Consider the following 18,884-nt stretch of genomic DNA (forward strand, 5'->3'; position numbering starts at 1 on the left):
CAAAACATACTGCTTAGATCATCACTGCTACCTCTTATTCTTAAACATTTACTTAGAAGTTGTTCCACAGGACTCTGGCTATACAGGATTCCTTCCAAAAGTTCAATATCTTAAAAAGATTATTAGACACATTCTTCTTTTAAAAACACCCTACATTGTGCCAAAAGAACAAAATCCTAATACTAACACAAAGGGATCTATTATTCTTTCATGTTGGCCTTTCTACAAATATTTTAAAATAAAGGAGGAAATAAGAGAGTTGATCATATCCCTGTTAGCCTTAAAATTTGAACTTCTGAGCATAAAATTTCTAAAGCCTATTTATTTAAGTAAATACAGACTGGACAGATATGAACCAAATTTCTCCAAATCTTCCACTAACCTTGCTCTTGGCTCCAAAACTCCTCAACTGAATTTAAGTGCCCACTGGCTTTTCCCAGCTTAAAGGTAAACAAACCAAGTCTACTGGAAAAAAAATCTTACTGGCTCAGAAAAACTTATTTTAAAAGCCCTGTTATAATGCAAAAGAGAAATTATCTATGAAATTCTACAAATACCCATACATACATTCATCCATTTAGTGCCTCAATATTTTGAGAACCTAATTTTCAATGAAATAGTCCCCCTGGAAAGAATAAAAGCACTGCTTCTCACTGATATTAATGGACAGTCATTTAAAAATAAATTACTTAAGAAGAGATCACCTATCAATCTCACCTTCTCTTTTGAGTATGCAAGCCTATGAGCCATGAAAATTAAGAACTTAATTCAAAGAGAGAAATAATTCTTTAAAAAAATGACAATTTGGCAAACACAGACATGACAAAAGAACTAGTGCAAGTTTGAAAAAATTATTTGTATTGAAATGTATTTTCAGGAATAATTCAAGATTTTGCACAAGCACAGAAGAAACAAAAATAATTTAAATGTAGATAAACAAGTCAATTTCAGAATGACCTCTGTGAAATGGATTAAAAATATTTTAGTCATACTTAAAATAAGTTATGCCTGAAATAAATTTTTTTAAATTCAAGTTTTCTCGATCATCTTGAAATACATGTGAACTGTACTCATACATTAAAGTAAATCCTGATTTTAAATACTTTAAATATTTTAAATTGCTGAACTGAATTGTTTCATTTAAAATTGCTAATCCAGGGAGAAAGTTTTGTAAAAAACATTTTATTGCTACAAAGGGAAGCGTGGTCACAAAAAGTCTTCAAGCATATCAACGCAAATTACTATTCAATGTTCAATGCAGTAAAAAAATACACACTCGGAGCACAAAATACTTGCCCAATTTATCTCTTCTAGGGTAAGTATTCAAAAAATAAATGCACACTTGAATATTTACTTCCCAAAGCAGCATTTAAGTTCTAATGATTAGAATAGATATACCAACAATACACATCTGTTATTCTTAACACCAAGAAAGTAATAAAAATTAAGCTTAAAAATTATACAATCATATCTAAGTTTGGTAGCTATAAAAGCTAAACTAAAATAGTCTCACCATCATTTTATTAAACAAGTGGCAAACATTTAGAAATTATATTAAACAAATTTTAATATTTGGAATGCATGCAAGATGGATGTTAATGCTCATATTTTAAGCTAATAAAATCCTTACCCTTTCCCGCATTAGTACAGAAATTTAAAGCTCTTTTTAAATCTAATACCTTATAATTAATTTTCTTCAGGCTGGTCAATAGGGAAGTGGACAGGTTCTTCCTTTGCTTCTTCCTCTACTCCCTCTACTTCCCCCACACCCTCTACTTCCCCTACTCCCTCTACTTCCCCCACTCCTCTAACCTCCCCCATTCCCTCTACTTCTTCCACTCCCTCTACTTTCCCTTCTTCCACTACATCTCCCTCTCCCTCTATATCCCCCACTCCTTCTATTTCCCCTACTCCCTCTACTTCTCCAACTTCTCCCCCTTCCTCTACTTCCTCTACTTCTTCTACTTCCCCTACTCCTTCTACTTCTTCCTCTTCCTCTTCTTCCTCTTCTTCTTCATCTTCAATAGGTTCATCAATCTTTTCATCTTCCTCCTCATCTCCTTCTATTTGCTGATCCTGAGAATGATCTTGAATTTCAAAGGGATTCTCACCCTAAAAAATAAGATATATCTTTTAAAATCAATATATTAACACATTCTTATTTTAAAAGATTTATTTCATTAATACATTCTTACACTAAGTGAAATAAATCAAGAGTCCAATATTTTATGAGTCCACTTATATGAAATATCTAGAATAAGCAAATTTATTGGAACAGTAAGCAGATTAGAAGTTATCTGGGGCTAGGCGGAAGGGGAAATGGAAACTATTGCTTAAGTTATACAGAGTTTCTGTCCTGGATCATTAAAGTTTTGGTAATAGATGGTGGTGACAGTGGTATAACATTGTAAATGTATTTAATGTCACTGAATTTTATACTTAAAAATCTTTAAAATGACAAATATATGGTATATTTATATTGCCACAACTTAAAAAACAAAGAATATAGTAAACAGTGACAAATATGATCAACAAATTACAAAACAGGGTCCTAAGGAACAAGCCAATAGAAGTGAGATTATTCAGCTCAAAAATCACATGTTTGAAGGATAGTTTAATGGTCATTAACTTCTTCATAGAGTAGCTGATAATCAATACAATAGCCAAAACAAAATCTTCTTATTCTACAAAATGAAGATTTAGTTACTAAAGTAACTAACTAAACTTTTATAAATCTTCAACATATCAGCTACTTGAACATATCTGTTCAAGGAGAATGATTTTAAGTGTATTATTTTATACTCAAAAACTAACCTCTTAAAATTTATTTCTCTAGATTCCCTGAAGAGTAATTTCTTATTTATGCACTGTATGTTCATAATATGTTATGTAAAGAAGGATTAAAGTAATAATTCATGGTAAAATCCTGAGGGACTGGTGGGCCAGATATATCCAATTGTTCAAATGTGAGTTTCCTATCATTAGGAGCAAATATCCTTTCTCCCAGACTTGATTCTATGAGGAGGCATCTTCTGGAACAACATATCTAACCTGCCTCTTATCTGAGGAAAAGGAATGACTGTTCATTAGTGTGGTTGGGAGAAGAAACTGTACAGATAACTCAGTCCCTTCTGAGTTCTTTTTTGGGTCTTAGCCACAGAAAGGATATATTCTAGTCTATTCCATGCCATGTGATAAATTGGGGGAAAGTTTGTTGCTGTCCAGCTGGGCAAGTAGCAGGGGAAGAAGAGATAACTATTTATCTCAGGGTAAAACATTAGAGTCCACAGACTTAGACTACACATCTAAGACATATTCTCCAAGCCAACCTTTTTTTTTTTAAATCAAGAATAAAGTTTCCTTAAAAAAATAAAAAAATAAAGCTTACACTTGATCTTCTATCAGACTGTGTATTGCTCAATTGGCTTATAGCTAGAAAGGAGAAGAATCACTTACTGCCCACTGCACCCCCTAATCCCAAGACTTAAGAAAAGAAGTATCTTAGCAATTGGTATGATATTTAAAGGGAAGCACGTGTGGCTCAGGCAACTGGGCTCCTGCCTACCACACGGGAGGTTGCTGGTTCAGATCCCAGTGCGTCCTAAAGAAGACAGCAGGCTGGTGCAATAGGCTGGTACAGCAAGTTGACACAAGAGACACACACAAAAAACATGAGACACAACAAAGCAGGGAGCAAAGGTTCCCAGTACCTCATAAAGAAGATAGCCAGCTGACGTGATGGGCAGGTACAGCGGGCTGACATGACAGGATGATACAAGAAGAGACACAGTGAGGAAAGACAATGAATGACACAACAAAACCAAGAGTGGAGGTGACTCAGGTGATTAGGTACCTCTCCACCACATCAGAGGTCCTGTGTTCACCTCCTGGTGCCTCCTACAATTCTTCCTAATATGTTGTACCATACCCAAACATCACAAAGGGTTACTGTGACAACATTTAATTATTGTAATATTACAGTAGTATCTAAAAGGCTTCTGCCTTAAAATCTTACCTTCACAAAACGTTCATATCTTGCCTTCACTATTGGATTATTTAAAATGCTTGTAGCAGTCAAGACACTCTCTCTTTTTATTTGTTCTTTATAAGCCTATGAAAAATAGAACACACTGATGGTACTTGAAAATGATGCCATGAAAAGTATTAACATAATTAAAAACAGAATTTTATGTCAGATCCTTAGATTTAAATGAATTATTTTCTGGCATATTAAACTATAGAATGTCAGCGATCTAAATGATCTACGGATTAGAACAATGGAGATTCTATTAATCAATCAACATTAATTGAAAAAATACCAACTCCCCAAATACTAGAAATCTAGATCTCTAAGAGTTTCTCTCCTTTCCACTCTACATCCACCTCCCCCACTGCCAACTACTCCAACTGCTAATTTTCATGCTATCAAAAGAAAAAGAATAATTTTCATACTACAAGAACAATTACTTTCCTTTGGGCTGTAGTAATTACAAGGCTGTATTATACAGAGGAAGAAGGGTAAAAATGTGGAATGTCTACTTGCCAAAAAGGTAGCAAGAGAGAAGTGAAAACAAATAAAGATTAAGAAAATGTAATTTGTGCTGAAAGTGCTTAGAAGTCTGAATTAAATCAATTTCACTTCAGTGTAAAATACAAATTTAATTAAGGTATGCTTAATTTACAAACTAAAGTCCTAAATATTTGATGTTTTAAATGTGCTTACGAAGTAAATTAATTTTCAATATTGCAAAACATTTGTTTTGTTTGAAATGAATTGGGCTAAATGTCACCAGCCAATCTAGAAGCAGAAATGTTCTAATCAATAAGAACATAGTGACTTTTTCAATGATATTGTACTAAAAAAATATAACAAATGATGGTAACTGGTAATGCTAGTTTTTAAATGTATTTTTCACCACCATCAGAAAATTAATCAGTTATAAATCAAATCTTTAGTTTTTTGTTCTTAAAAAAACTTTTTGAAATGTTAATAATAACAAAATTAATAATAACAGTTCAACAACAGCTAGGCACTTACTTAAGTGCCTAGTACATTTTAATTAATTTAATCCTTAAACAATCAGAAAAGAGAGTAGAATGATTATCCATCCACATTTTACAGATGAACTGAGATACAGGAAGGTTAATTTACTAGCTCAACACACTTTGTGAACTGAACCAAGACTCAAACCCAGCTCGAGTCTACCACCACTACGCTACTCACCTCTCTAAGTATCCTTAGTTATTCACACTTAAGATCAATAGGGATTATACGCAGGTAGGTAATTATTAAACAACAGCCAAAGGACAATAAAGGATTGATAGAAAATTCAATGACTTTATTAACATAGATCAAAGCATACCTGCTTCCCTTTGATATGATCAGGAGATTTTAAGTGTTGCTGAACTGTACTATATAAAGCTGGGATATACAGGCTGCAGGCACTACAGTGAACAGTCTCTACTTTCATCATGTGATCATCTGCAGTAACACCTAAAAAGAAATCCAATTATTAAAGAAAAGCAATGATTCATACAGTACTTAATTTCTGACAAATGAGAGTTTTTTTTTTACTACCTGGTACCTGTAATTATTTATATCCCTTCTTCCAAAAAAAGGATCTGAGTATGTAGGTTTACTTTCAGTTTTTCTTCCACATCTCAAAAATTGGGATATATAGATTAAAAATATAATGCATAGAAGTGAATCACCAAGCTGGCAGAGTGAGACACTCTAGGACTTCAGCTCCACAAAGAAGCTTTAAACAACAAGCAAAAAAATCTGGCACAACCATATTTCTCATAGATCAAAAAAATAGTTAAAAAATTGTTGCAACTTTAAAAAGGCAACTTAAAAATGGTGGGAAAACACAGTGGCCCTGCTCCTGCCCCTCTCCAGCTTCAAGTGCAGCTAACCCGTGCTCCCAATGTGGGACCCCAGTCCCACCTCTACAGGGAGTGGATACTAGGTGCAAAATAGGGTACACGTAAGCCTCTGCCAATCTGTCTGGTAGCAACCTAAAGGACTGATCAGGAAATTGTCGTAAGCTTGCTGTCCCAAAACTTGCCCTGTACATGGAAGTGATTTGCAGGGTAGCTGGAGCACTGGGAAAGAGTGGTAGAGTTGTGGCTGCCTGCACAACAGGAGTGCCAACTTTGGGACCTGCAGAGTGGTATCCAAGACTAGGAGGAGAAACTGTTTACAGGGGAAAAAGGGATATTCAAATCCATTCGAATTGGAAAATTCCTAGGGCCTTGCACACAACACCATGAAAAGAAGCATGTACAGAAAAGATGAGAAAAGATCTACACTTTCATCTCAGCCTGTTCTTTAGGCACATTTTGGGGCAGGCTAAGCTCTAAAAGGCAGCACTTGCACAGAACCAATATGCAAAGACCAAGAACAGTGAGGTTTTCCCCCTTTGTTTTGTTGTTCTTGTTGTTGATACTTTCCTGCATTCCAGGAACTCTGTCATAATAATAGCCGAATACAAGCTTAAGGAACAGGTATTTCAGTGACTAAATTCCAAAGATAACACCTTAAAATATTAAAATATCTAGTATGCAACAAAAGATTATATGGCAGCCAAAGAAATATGAAAAAAAAAAATGGCCCATTCAAAGGAGCAAGAGAAAGCATTAGAAATGATCGAGGAAGACCAGATTTTGGATGTATGAGATAAATTTGTTTAAAGAGCAAAAAGAACATACAAAGAACTAAAGGAAACCAGGAAATAATAGATGAACAAAAAGAATTTCAATCAAGAAATGGAAATAGCAAAAAGGAACGAAACAGAAATACCAGAGATGAAGACCACAGTAACTGAAATAAAAACTGCCCTAGAAATGTAGAATAGTACAGCCACTGTGGAGGACTGTTTGGTAGTCCTTAAGGAAGTTGAATACAGACATATCATGGGACCCAATAATACCTATCGGTATAAACCCAGAAGAACAGAGAGCAGTAACACAAACAGACATCTGCACATTGATGTTCATAGCAGTGTTACTCATGATGGCCAAAAGTTGGAAACAACCCAGATGTCCATCAACTGAGAAATGGATAAACAAATTGTGGAGTATACATATGATGGAATATTATACAGCTAAGAAGAAATGAAGTCATGAAATATGACAAATGGATGCACCTGGAAGACATTATGTTGAGTGAAGCAGGCCAGATATGAAAGGACAAATACTATACAACTGCCCTATTATGAACTAAATATATTATGTGAAATATGAATATGGGTAGAACTGCATCTATAAAACCTTTTTCTTTAAAGCTGAACAAATATAATATGAATGTTAATATCAGACAAAAAAAACAAACATTATGCTAAGTGAAGGAGATCAGACACAGAGTACTACATATTGTATGATTCCATTTATATATAATGTACATATAGAGCAATTTATAAAGATGAAAGATTAGTGGTTATGTAGGGCAGAGGAAAGAATGATAAGTCGTGTAGTCTTTCTTTTTGGAGTAATGAAATGGTTCTAAAAATTTTGAGATGATGAATATACAACATTGTGATTATATTAAAAGCCCTGGATTATTCACTTTGGATAGAACAACCAGAAACAGCATCTATGTACAGTAGGGGAAACAAAGAGATTGAGAGGTAAGGAATTTTCTTGTCTTTTTTTTGTTTATTATTATTGGAATAATGAAAATGCCCTAATAATGATTGAAATGATGAACGCAATACTATGTGATTATAGCAAATACCACTGATTTCATCCTTTGGATGAACTGTATGTTTATTAATATGTATCAATAAGACAGGCTAAAAAAAAGAAAAAAACTGCCCTAGAGGGGAAAGAAAAAGAAGAGATTGGAACTGGCAGTAGAATCAGAGAACTTGAAGTCAAGACAAATGAAACTGGGAACCAGATGAGGCTCAAGCGATTGGGCTCCCATCTACCATATGGGAGGTAAGCTGGCCTGCATGGCAGGCTGGCCCATGCACAGTGCTAGCCCATGTGGCAACCCGACCCAAGCACAGAGCTGGTGCAGCAAGATGACACAACAAAAAGAGACACAGAGGAGAGACAATAAGAGATGCAGATCAGGGAGCTAAGGCGGTACAAGAGACTGAGCACCTCTGTCCCACTCCGGAAGGTCCCAGGATCGGTTCCCAGTGCCACCTAAAGAGAAGACAAGCAGACACAGAAGAAGACACAGCAAAAGAACAGAGAGCAGGCAACGGGGGGGGAGGGGGGGTGAGGGTAGAAATAAATAAATCCATCTTTAAAAAAAAAAAGACAACTGAAAATGTACACAGAAAAGTGAACAAAGCCTAAGAGACCTGTGGGATACCATCAAGCATACAATAGATGCATTCTGGGAGTTCCCAAAAGGAAAAGAGAAAAAGGGGTAGAAAGAATATTTGAAGAAATAATGTCAGAAAACTTCTGAAACTTAACAAAAGACATGAATATGCACAGGCAAGAAGGTATATAAACTCCAGAGAGGCCAGAGAGAATAAACTCAAACAGACCCATACCCACAATGATACAATTATATCAACAGTTTGCATACCAAAACAAAGCAAGAATCCTTAAAGCCAAGACAGAAGCACCATGTCATGTACAAGGGAGCTCAATAACATTAAGTGCCATTTCTCATCAGAAACTATGGACATAAGAAAACAGTATGATGACATATTTAAAGTGCTGGAAGAAAATCACTAATCCAAGATTCTATATCCAGCAAAACATTCTCAAAAATAAGAGCTATAGTAAGACATTCCAAGATAAACAAACACTGAGGGAGTTCACTGCCACTAAACTGGTTCTATAAGAGATGCTAAAAAGAGTTCTGCAGGTTGAAAGGAAAAGACAACAGACAAGAGACTAAAGCTACATAAAAAGATTATTTCTGGTAAAGGTAACAACATGGTAACATGGAACATGGAACATGGTAAATATAATTGTCAGGACTATTGTTTTTTCAGTTTGCAACTAACTTTTTACTTTTTACAGGACCTAAAATGCATATGCATAAAAAGGAATGATAACTCTATGATTTTAGACACTCAGGATATTAAATATGTAATTTGTGATAAGAACAACATAAAGATGGTGGAGGGCAGAAGAGTATAGGAACACAACTAGTATATGCTACTGACATTAAGTATCAAATCAAACAAGACTGATATAGATTTAGGATGTTAAATTTAAACTCTATGATAACCACAAACATAATATCTGAAAAAGGGTTCACAAAGGCTCAACTAAACACAAAAAGCCAGCACGATAAAGGTATGAAACTTGCAAAACCCAAATAGCAAAATGGCATATGCAAGTCAGTAGTTATTTTAAGTGTAAATGGGTTATAAATTCTCCAGTTAAAAGGCAAAGATTGGCAAAATAGAAAATAGAAAATAAAGCATGATAGAACTGTATGCTATTTGCAATATTCACCTTGAATTCAAAGACACAGAAAGCAGCGGTGTCTATACTAATATTAGACAAAACAGAAAAGACTATAAGTTAAAAACATGTAAGAGGGGGAACAGATCTAGTGCAAGTGGTTTGGCGCCTACTTCCCATGTATAAGGTACTGGGTTTGGTTCCTGGTACCTCTTAAAAACTAACAAACAAACGAAAAAAAACAACTCTCAATTGGGAACACATATGGCTCAGTGGTTGAGTGCCTGCTTCCCATATACGAGGTCCTGGGTTAAATTACCAATACTTCCTTTAAAATAAATAAATAAATATTTTTTAAAAATTAAAAAAATAAACATATAAGGGACAAAGAACACTATATATTGATAAAAGGGTCATTTTTTCAAGATATAACATGTAAATATACATGCACCTAGCAACAAAGCCCCAAAATATATATGAAGCAAATACTGACAGATTTGAAGAGATAGATGCTTATATATTAAGAGCAGGAGACTTCAAAATACCACTTTCAATAATGGATAGAACACATAAAAGATCAATAAGGAAAGAGAGGACATGAACAGTATTATAAACCAACTAGTCCTAACGGACATATATGGAACACTTCAACCAACAGCAGAATATACTTTCTTCTTAAGTGCACACAGGTCATGTCCAAGGACAGATCACATATCAGGACACAAAAGTCTCAATAAATTTAAAAAGATCAAAATCATATGAAGCGTCTTCTCTGAACACAATAGAATGAAGCTAGAAATCAGTAACAAAAGGAAAAACTGCAATATTCACCAAAATGTAGAATTTAAATAGCATACTCTTAAACAACCAATTGGTCAAAGAAAAAAGTCACAAGGGAATCAGGAAATTTTGAGAAGAATGACAATGAAAACACAACATATCAAATTTATGGGATGCAGCAAGGGTAGTGCTCAAAGGGAAATTTACAGTTCTAAAATGCTTACATTAAAAAATAAGACCTGTAATCAGTAACCCAACTTCATTTTTAGAGGTACTAGAAACTAAACCCAAAGTGAACAGAAGGAAAGAAATAATAAAGATTAGAGCAGAGATAAATGAAACAGGGAATAGAAACTCAACAGAGAGAATCAACAAAAGCAAAATCGCTCTTAAGAAAAAAATCAATTAAACTTGACATACATTTAGGTAGAAAGAGAGAAATGATGTAAATAACAAAAATCAGAAATGAAAGGGGAACATTACATTACACTAACCTCAGAGCAATAAAAAGGACTGAGAGGATATAATGAACAATTGTATACCAACAAACTAGATAACACAGATGAATTCCCAGAAGCACTGAAATGACCGAAACTGACTCAAGAAGTAGAATATCTCAACAAACCAATAACAAAGATGTTGAATCTGTAATCAAAAATGTCCCAAAAAAGAAAAGTCTAGGACAAACTGGCTTCATTTGTTAATCGTCAAAGAATTAACAGTAATCCCTCTTAAAATACTTACAAAAAAAAAGGGAAAAAATATTTTCTAATTCATTCTATGAGAACAGGATCACCCTAATAGCAAAGCCAGGTAAAAATATCACAAGAAAAGAAAATTACAAACCTGTATCCCTTATGAATATGAATGCAAATTTCTCAATAAAATACTAGCAAACAGAATTCAACAGCATATTTTTTTAAATGTGCACCATGAACAAGTAGTATTTACTTGTCCAAGGATGGTTCAACACAAGAAAATCAATGTAAGCCAACACATTAACAAAGTAAAGGAAAAACATGACCGTATCAATTGGTGCAGAAAAGGCATTTGACAAAATTCAGCACTTTCTTGATAAAAAAAACACTTAGAAAACTGGGGGAAAAAAGGGAACTTCCTCAACATAATTTAAAAAAACAACAACATACAGCTAACAATATATTCAACAGTGAAAGAACGAAAACTTTCCCCACAAGATCAGGGACAAGACAAGGATGCCAGATTTCACCCTGCTATTCAATATTTTACCGGAAGTTCTAACCAGAGCAATTAGGTAAGGAAAAGAAATAAAAGGTAGTCAAATGGGAAAGGATGAGGTGATCTTATATATAGAAATCTCAAAGGATCTACAAGAAAGCTATTAGAGCTAATAAATGATTTCAGCAAAGTGGCAAGATACAAGATAGGCAAAAATCACTGGTGTTTCTACACCAGCAATGAATAAGCCAAAAAGGAAATCAAGAAAAAAATTCTATTTCAATAGCTATCAAAAGACTAAAATATATAGGAACAATTTTAACCAAGGATGTAAGGGATTTGTTTATGGAAAACTGTAAGTTATTACTTCAAGTTATTAAAAACCTAAATAAATGGAAAGATACACTGTCTTCATGGATTATGAAACTATGACATCAATACTACCCAATATGACTTAACAATTCAATGCAATCCCATCCCAATCTAAGTTGCAAGAGCCTTCTGTGCAGAAATAGAAAAGCTAATCATAAAATTCATATGGAAGGACAAGGGGCCCAAAATAGCCAAAACCACCTAAAAAATGAACAAAGTTGTAGGATTCATATATCCCAATTTCAAAATTTATTAGTCAAACAGTGTGGTACCATCACAGGACAGAGAGACCAAGAGAATAAAACGGACAGTCCAGAAATAAACCCAAACATATATGGCCAAATAATATCTGACAAGATTGCCAAGTCTACTCAATGGGGAAAGAATAATCTCTTCAACAAATGGTGCTTCTAAACTGGATATCCACATGCAAAAGAATGAAAAGTGGACCCCTACTCTCACACCACAGACACCAAAAGTAACTCAAAATGGATCAAAACCTAATGTAAGAACTAAAACTATAAAAACTGAGCCTCCAGCACAAGATGGCTCCGCAAGAACCCCTATCCCTGTATGTCTGAGGAAATGCTAAGAGACTTGCATCCGCCGCGGTATTCCAGCTCCACGTTGCTCCACGAGATAGCAGAGGCTGAGCCCCGGCGGGTGCGATGGCCGCCGTTTATCAGCCAGGCAGCCATGTGGGGTAATGCAGCCATCCTGGATTATTGCTGGACCTCAGTGTCAGCGCTGTCGGGGGCTACTGCTGGCATCCTCGGCCTCACCGGCCTCTATGGCTTCATCTTCTACCTGCTTGCCTCCATCCTGCTCTCCCTGCTCCTAATTCTCAAAGCAGGAAGGAGGTGGAACAAATATTTTAAATCACGAAGACCTCTTATTACAGGAGGTGTCTTGGGAGGCCTCTTCACCTACGTCCTGTTCTGGACCGTCCTCTATGGCATGGTGCATGTCTACTGAAAGGAGGGCAGGGATGACTTTTTTAAAAAACCAGACTGTTAAGACTGTTGCTAGAAATTAACACCATGTAGACTTACTTAGTTTTTAAATTGTCGCATTCACTGCTTGTTCTGTAATGTTATAATTTATATCTGAAGATGAAGAGCCTGTTATATTCAGATTAAACGAAGTGTGAGACACTTTGTGGAGTTCTTTTCTACCTTAAGGCATACTCCCTACCTGTCATAGGTTCAAAATTATGTTTTGTCTCCTGGAGAGCTGGGACTGTATTTTAGCCTTCTGTTATTTCTTTGCATTTACATGTAACATCCTAAGAATAAGGAGAGGATTTGTTAACATACTGAGAACTAATATCAGTTAATATTTGTTTTCTATATGCCAAGCACTGTGCCTTGTAATTTATACCCATTATTACATTTAAGTCTTGCATCTATGGAATAGGTGTTGTCCCCCTATAGATGAGAACCTGAGGCTCAGAGAGGTTAAATGCCTCTGCTCAAGGAGGCACAGCTAAGAAAGAAGCAGAACTGGGATTGGGATTAAAATGCAAGTCTCTTAATTGCACTTGTTCGGTTGGAGTGTTATCCTGTCACAGCCAGCTGTCTTTTCCATAATAAAAAAAATTAAGCATATTTTTCTAGAATATTTCTAGTGAAGATTACAGAGACTGTTGGGACTTTTAAGCTAAACTTTTGCTTTTATTAGAGTGTAAATGTCTTCTGTATGCCAACCCATGATCCTCTCTTTTCAGAAGGGGACCTGAAAGACTGAATGAAGAAAAACTCATTCATTTAGTCAAGAAATAAATATTGTCGCATTAGAAAAAATAAATAAAATAAAATAAAACTATAAAAACTTAAAAGAAACAGGGAAATACCTTCAGGACCTTGTATTAGGCAATGGATTCTTTACACTAAAAACAAGAGCAATGAATGAAAAAAATGAAAAACTAAATTGGACTCGATCCAAATTTAAAACTTTTGTGCATCAAAAGACATTACTAACAAGAAAGTGAAAAGACCACCTTGGGAGAATATCTTTGGAAACCATACTACTAATGATAAAGGTTTAATATTCAGAATATGTAAAGAACTACTCCAACTCAACAACAAAAAGACAAACAGCACAATTAAAAATGGGCCAGGAAGTGCCTGTGGCTCAAGCAATTGAGCTCCCGTTTACCATTCGGATGACCCCAGTTTGATCCCTGCGTCATCCAGGTGAAAAAAAATAAAAAGTGTCCCAGACCTGTACAGCGCAGTGAGGCACAGGCAGCTGTGTGGCACGGAGAGGTGCAGGTCCCTGCATGGTGAAGCAACACATCAGAATGACAATGATGTAACCAGATAGGGAAAAAAAAATAGACAAGACTGAATAGACCATGTCTGCAAAGAAGATATACAAATGGTCAAGAAGCACGTAGAATGTTCAACATCTTCAGCCATTAGGGAAATGCAAGTCAAAACCACCATGCAATACCACCTTACACTCATGAGAATGAATAATATGATAAAAAGGAAAAAAAAAAATAACAAGGGCTTCCAAGGATACAGAGAAAGAGGAACCCTGATACACTGTTAGTAAGAACTATAAAATGGTGCAGCCACTGTGTGAAAAAAGTTAAACATAGAACTACCATATGATCCAGCAATCCCACTAATAAGTATATACCCAAAAGAACTGAAAGCAGGGACTCAAACAGATATTTGTACACTGACATTTATAGTAACATTATTTACAACAGCCAAAAGGTAGAAGCAACCCAAGTGTCCATGAACAGATGAATGGATAAACAGTGTCTGGTATATACATATAGTAGAATATTAGTCCTAAAAAGGAATGAAGTTCTGATACATGCTACAACATGGATAAACCTTGAAGACACTGTGTTGAGTGAAATAAGGCAGATGGAAAAGTACAGGTCTTACATGATTCCACTTATATAGAATAACATATGCAAATTCAGAGAAACAGAATGTAAAACAGAATGTAAAAGAGAGGGGCAAGACGGAGAATGGGAAATTAATACATAAGGCGTACAGGGTTTTGTTTTGGATGAAGGACAAGTTTTGGTAACAGATGGTGGTGTTGATAGCACAACATTATGAACATGATTAACGTCACTGAATTGTTTGCTTGGGAAGGGTCGAGATAGGATGTTTTATGTTGTGTATATGTCACCACAGTAAAAAGAGAGACACTACAGAGAAAATGGCAATTGAATGAAATACATTAACCAGGCCTAGATCTAATAATGAAGAGAAAATATCCAAAAGGACATTATTGGAAAAATTGAAAAAAAAATAGAACATGCACTATATGCTAAGTTTCTTGAACTTGATAGCTGTATATAAATGGTCATTACATTAAGTTGGTGTCCTTGTTCTCAGGAAATGGAAGTGTTAGGTGTTCAAGGAGCATTTTTAGAAAATAGACTGGGGGTAGGGGAGGCAAGAAAAGGAGGGAAGGAGGAACAGAGGAAGGGAAGTGAAAGAAAGAAAAAGAAATACAGCAAAATGCTAATAGTGCTTAATAGTTGGAAAATCTGGGTATTAGGTAGGGGCTATATTGAAATTTTATTTATTTTTTTCTTACTATTTTTGCAACTTTCCTGTGAGTTTTAAGTTATTTCAAAATTGAAAGCTAAAATAAACATATGGATAGCTGATTAGAAACTGTACAGCAGTTTTTATATTTCCTAATCATGTTATGCAAACATGCTGAGGCCTACAAATCAGGGTTATCACACAAGAGTACTGTACCACTCTAGGTGGCATCATTTGCAGTGAAATAAGTTATGCTATAAAAATATACAAGTAGACCACTGAAACAATTTGTTTAAATACATACCTTCCATAACATCTTTTTCAATTATTTTATTTGCTTCTGTTTGATTATTTGTCTGTTGCTTACGGACAGATGTTTTCTTAAATTTATTCACCATACATTCCTAAAAAACAAAATAAGAAAGTTCTATAGATCAGAATCCAAAATGTTTTCAATAGGTACTACTCACATGCTTAAGCACCATGCTGGTTGTAAGGAAGATAAAGTACACGAACTAATATAAAATTCTCAATGTGCTCACAATTTAATTGAAATGACGATCATAAAATACCAGGAAACGACAAAACATATTCACTTCTAAAGGTATTTTAAACATATAGAAAAAGAAAAATCAAAGAGATCTGGAATAGGAAAGGCCAAGAAGTCTCCTCAGGGAAGGTGGGTGTTTAAGTCACAAATGACAGATTAAGAACCAATTAAAAGAAAGAAATTACTGAAAGAAACTGAAGTAAGGAACACAATTCTGCAAGGATACAAAAGTGTAACTTTCTAATGAGAATTCCAGCTCTTCTGCCTAATTTTAAAATGTTTGGACAATTCACAATCCAGTTCAAGCCCCTTCTTCAAACATTCCTATTCCCAATGATCCTCCCCTTCTCCGAATCTCATAGTACTTCTACCTACACCATGCATTCTTGGAATTTTCACTTAACTATATCATCTTTGTATGTGTAAAGTGTTCTGTTTCTAATTTTTGTTAGTTCATCGAGGGTAGTGTCTGTGTCATCAGTACCTGACATAGCTCCTTTCACAGGTATTCAAACTGACATAGCTCCTTTCATAGGTATTAAAAAAAAACTGAATTGATAACCATATATTCATAATGCATTGGACATTAAAAGACACTGACTGCCTGGTTCCAATTACATATTCTACCATATACTGACAGTCACTTAACTTCTCTGAGCATACTTTCACCATAAAAATGAGATGTTATGATAAAACTCAAAAGACATAAAGAATGGAAGTACCCAGTATTAACACCTGGTACAAGGTACTCTCAAAAAAGTTTAATCTGCATCAATAAAAAGTTGTTAAATACCTTTTCTGACTCCTTTTCTAGAATTCACTGTGAAAAATGTAAAATGTTTTCTCAAGCAACAAATCCAAATTCTGCTATATAGGAATTCACATCTGATTCTGGGCCTATTTTTAAAGCAATTCTTTCTTTAAATAGATAGTAAACTAAAATTTTAGAAACATAAAATGGGAGAGGGATAGAGATGGTTATGAAAATATTAAACTATAATGAATTCAAATGTCAGATAAGATGCTTCTCACATCAAAAACAGCTACTTACATGCAAAAACTCCATAACTACTTTATCGAATTTGGTTTGTTTCTGAATGTGATCTAATGTTTCCTGGTGTGAAGAACTTTCCAAATGCAGTTCAATATCTTTTTCTTCAAAAGTTCGAAACTTACAAAATGAACACGTAAATGCCATTCTGTAACAGAAAAAACGTTATTCTTTATAGATTATCTTATTCAGTTAGAGGTCATTAGAATATACCAATAAAACTAATCTTACTGGCATAAATGATTTTCTATCTTCTGCTTTATAGTTGATTTAAATTTAGTTTTAGTCAGAAAAACAGTATTTCTTTAAGTGCCTATTTGTACAGCAGTGTCATACCATTTTGCTTTTCTTGCCCAACTCAGAATTTCTGAGTATGAAAGATGGAATCAGTGGATCTACTTAAATTAGTCCTAAGTTATCCACTTCAGACTGAGAACAATTACAAGGACAAAAGCAAAGATCAAAAAAAAAATCAAGTCCCCAAATTCCACCATTTATTTTATACTCTTTTTCTATCCTCAACTTTCCAAGCCAGTTAGGTAATATCAACAAAGGAAACTGGACCACCAGACAACCATAATACACTCCCTTGAGGATCTTAGGTGATCAAAAGTCCTATCCTCTAAAAACCACTTCAGGATAATTAAGAGGCCTGCCCAGCACTAAATCAATGTACACATTTAAAAGCTCAGGAAAATAATAACAAATAAAAGCTCAGGAGCCATCCCAGAATGAATTCCCCTCTCACACATACCCCCATTTAGTTTCCATTTGATGTCTTATTTCCATTTCCTTGAATTCTTGTAGCTGGTTTCTCTGCCTCCAGTTCCCTTTTTCCAATTAATTCCTTACACTGCTATCAGATTTACTTCCCTGATTAATAAGAGTATGGTCTCTGGAGACGGATAGCTAAGTTTATATCCTAGACCCTTTATGTGACATTGGACAAGTTACTCAACTTTTCTGGACCTCGTGCTTCTTACCCATAAAATTAATGAGCTGTAAGGATTAAAACAAAACATATAAAGCCCTTAGAACAGTTCCTTGTAAATGCATTATAAGGATTTTTAAAATTAGTACATACAAAGTTCTTAAAACTGCTCCTGGCATGTACTAATTATTCAATAAATTATTGTTCCTTCCTAAAAGAAGTAACAGCACATTACTGCTCAAAGGGCTTCGATGGCTCCTTAAGTCACAAAAAGCAAAGTTAAAAAGTTTTCAGCTGCCATTCACAAAATTTCTTCATTTCACCTATATATTTTTTTAGTTTTACCAGCCAATACCTAAAACAGTATCTGGCCCCATAATATGCATTCACTAAATCTTTCAGATTATATCTTTCACCCCCACAAGAGTCATTTCAGTCTACATAACTTGCCATTTCCTGAATATCAACAAAACATTCCTGTTTCTTTATTTTTACCTCAAGCCATGCCCTCTACCTGAGCTGCCTCTAAACTCCCACTATAATCCTACTGTCTTCCTAAATCAGTTCAAATACCACCTCCATCATGTAGCCATCTCTGATTGCCCTGAAACTTATTTAGAAGTGATCTCTCCCAAGCACACTTTGCATTTTCTCTTTGGCACCTCCCTCTCTCCCCCAGGCTCCTCAAAGAGCATGTATAGTCACCTTTTCATCCTCTTTATTAAGTTAAAAGCATTCAAATATCCAAAAGGAAAATATCACAAGAACAGCCATTACTGTCAATCTCTTACCCTAACTCAAAGCTAGGCTTTAGTAAATTAAAATAATTTTAAACTATTTTAAGGAATTACTATTCTAAAATGACAATTTAGTTAAACTGATGTTCTTCTGGTTACGTCAACAGATTTATATGTAGAGTTATGGAGAAAACAGTCAAATGAAAGTTCTGTTCTTCCATTTTCTCCAAATCACAACGTTTACTAAATCAACATGGGCATATATTCAAATCTGTAAGTTTTTTGTTGTTGTTTTTTAGGAGGCACCTGGAACAGAACCTGGGGTCTCCCATGTGGGAAACAGGTGTACAACTGCTTGAGCCAC

General features: G+C 34.9%; 1 protein-coding gene across 1 annotated transcript in view; it reads right to left on the reverse strand.

Moving 5' to 3' along the window:
• Positions 1-835: 835 nt before the first annotated feature.
• The window catches only part of ZNF326 (zinc finger protein 326), a 38,228-nt gene continuing 20,179 nt past the window's right edge, over positions 836-18,884 (reverse strand). The window contains exons 8-12 of the mRNA XM_004478046.4: positions 16,853-17,000; positions 15,556-15,655; positions 5,364-5,494; positions 4,016-4,111; positions 836-2,112 (exon numbers count right to left, since the gene is read on the reverse strand). Of these exons, the coding sequence (XP_004478103.1) occupies positions 1,687-2,112; positions 4,016-4,111; positions 5,364-5,494; positions 15,556-15,655; positions 16,853-17,000 (901 nt within the window). The 3' untranslated portion in view covers positions 836-1,686. The remainder of the gene's footprint in view (positions 2,113-4,015; positions 4,112-5,363; positions 5,495-15,555; positions 15,656-16,852; positions 17,001-18,884) is intronic.

This window comes from Dasypus novemcinctus, chromosome 9, assembly GCF_030445035.2.
Source record: "Dasypus novemcinctus isolate mDasNov1 chromosome 9, mDasNov1.1.hap2, whole genome shotgun sequence".
Classification (NCBI taxonomy): domain Eukaryota; kingdom Metazoa; phylum Chordata; class Mammalia; order Cingulata; family Dasypodidae; genus Dasypus; species Dasypus novemcinctus.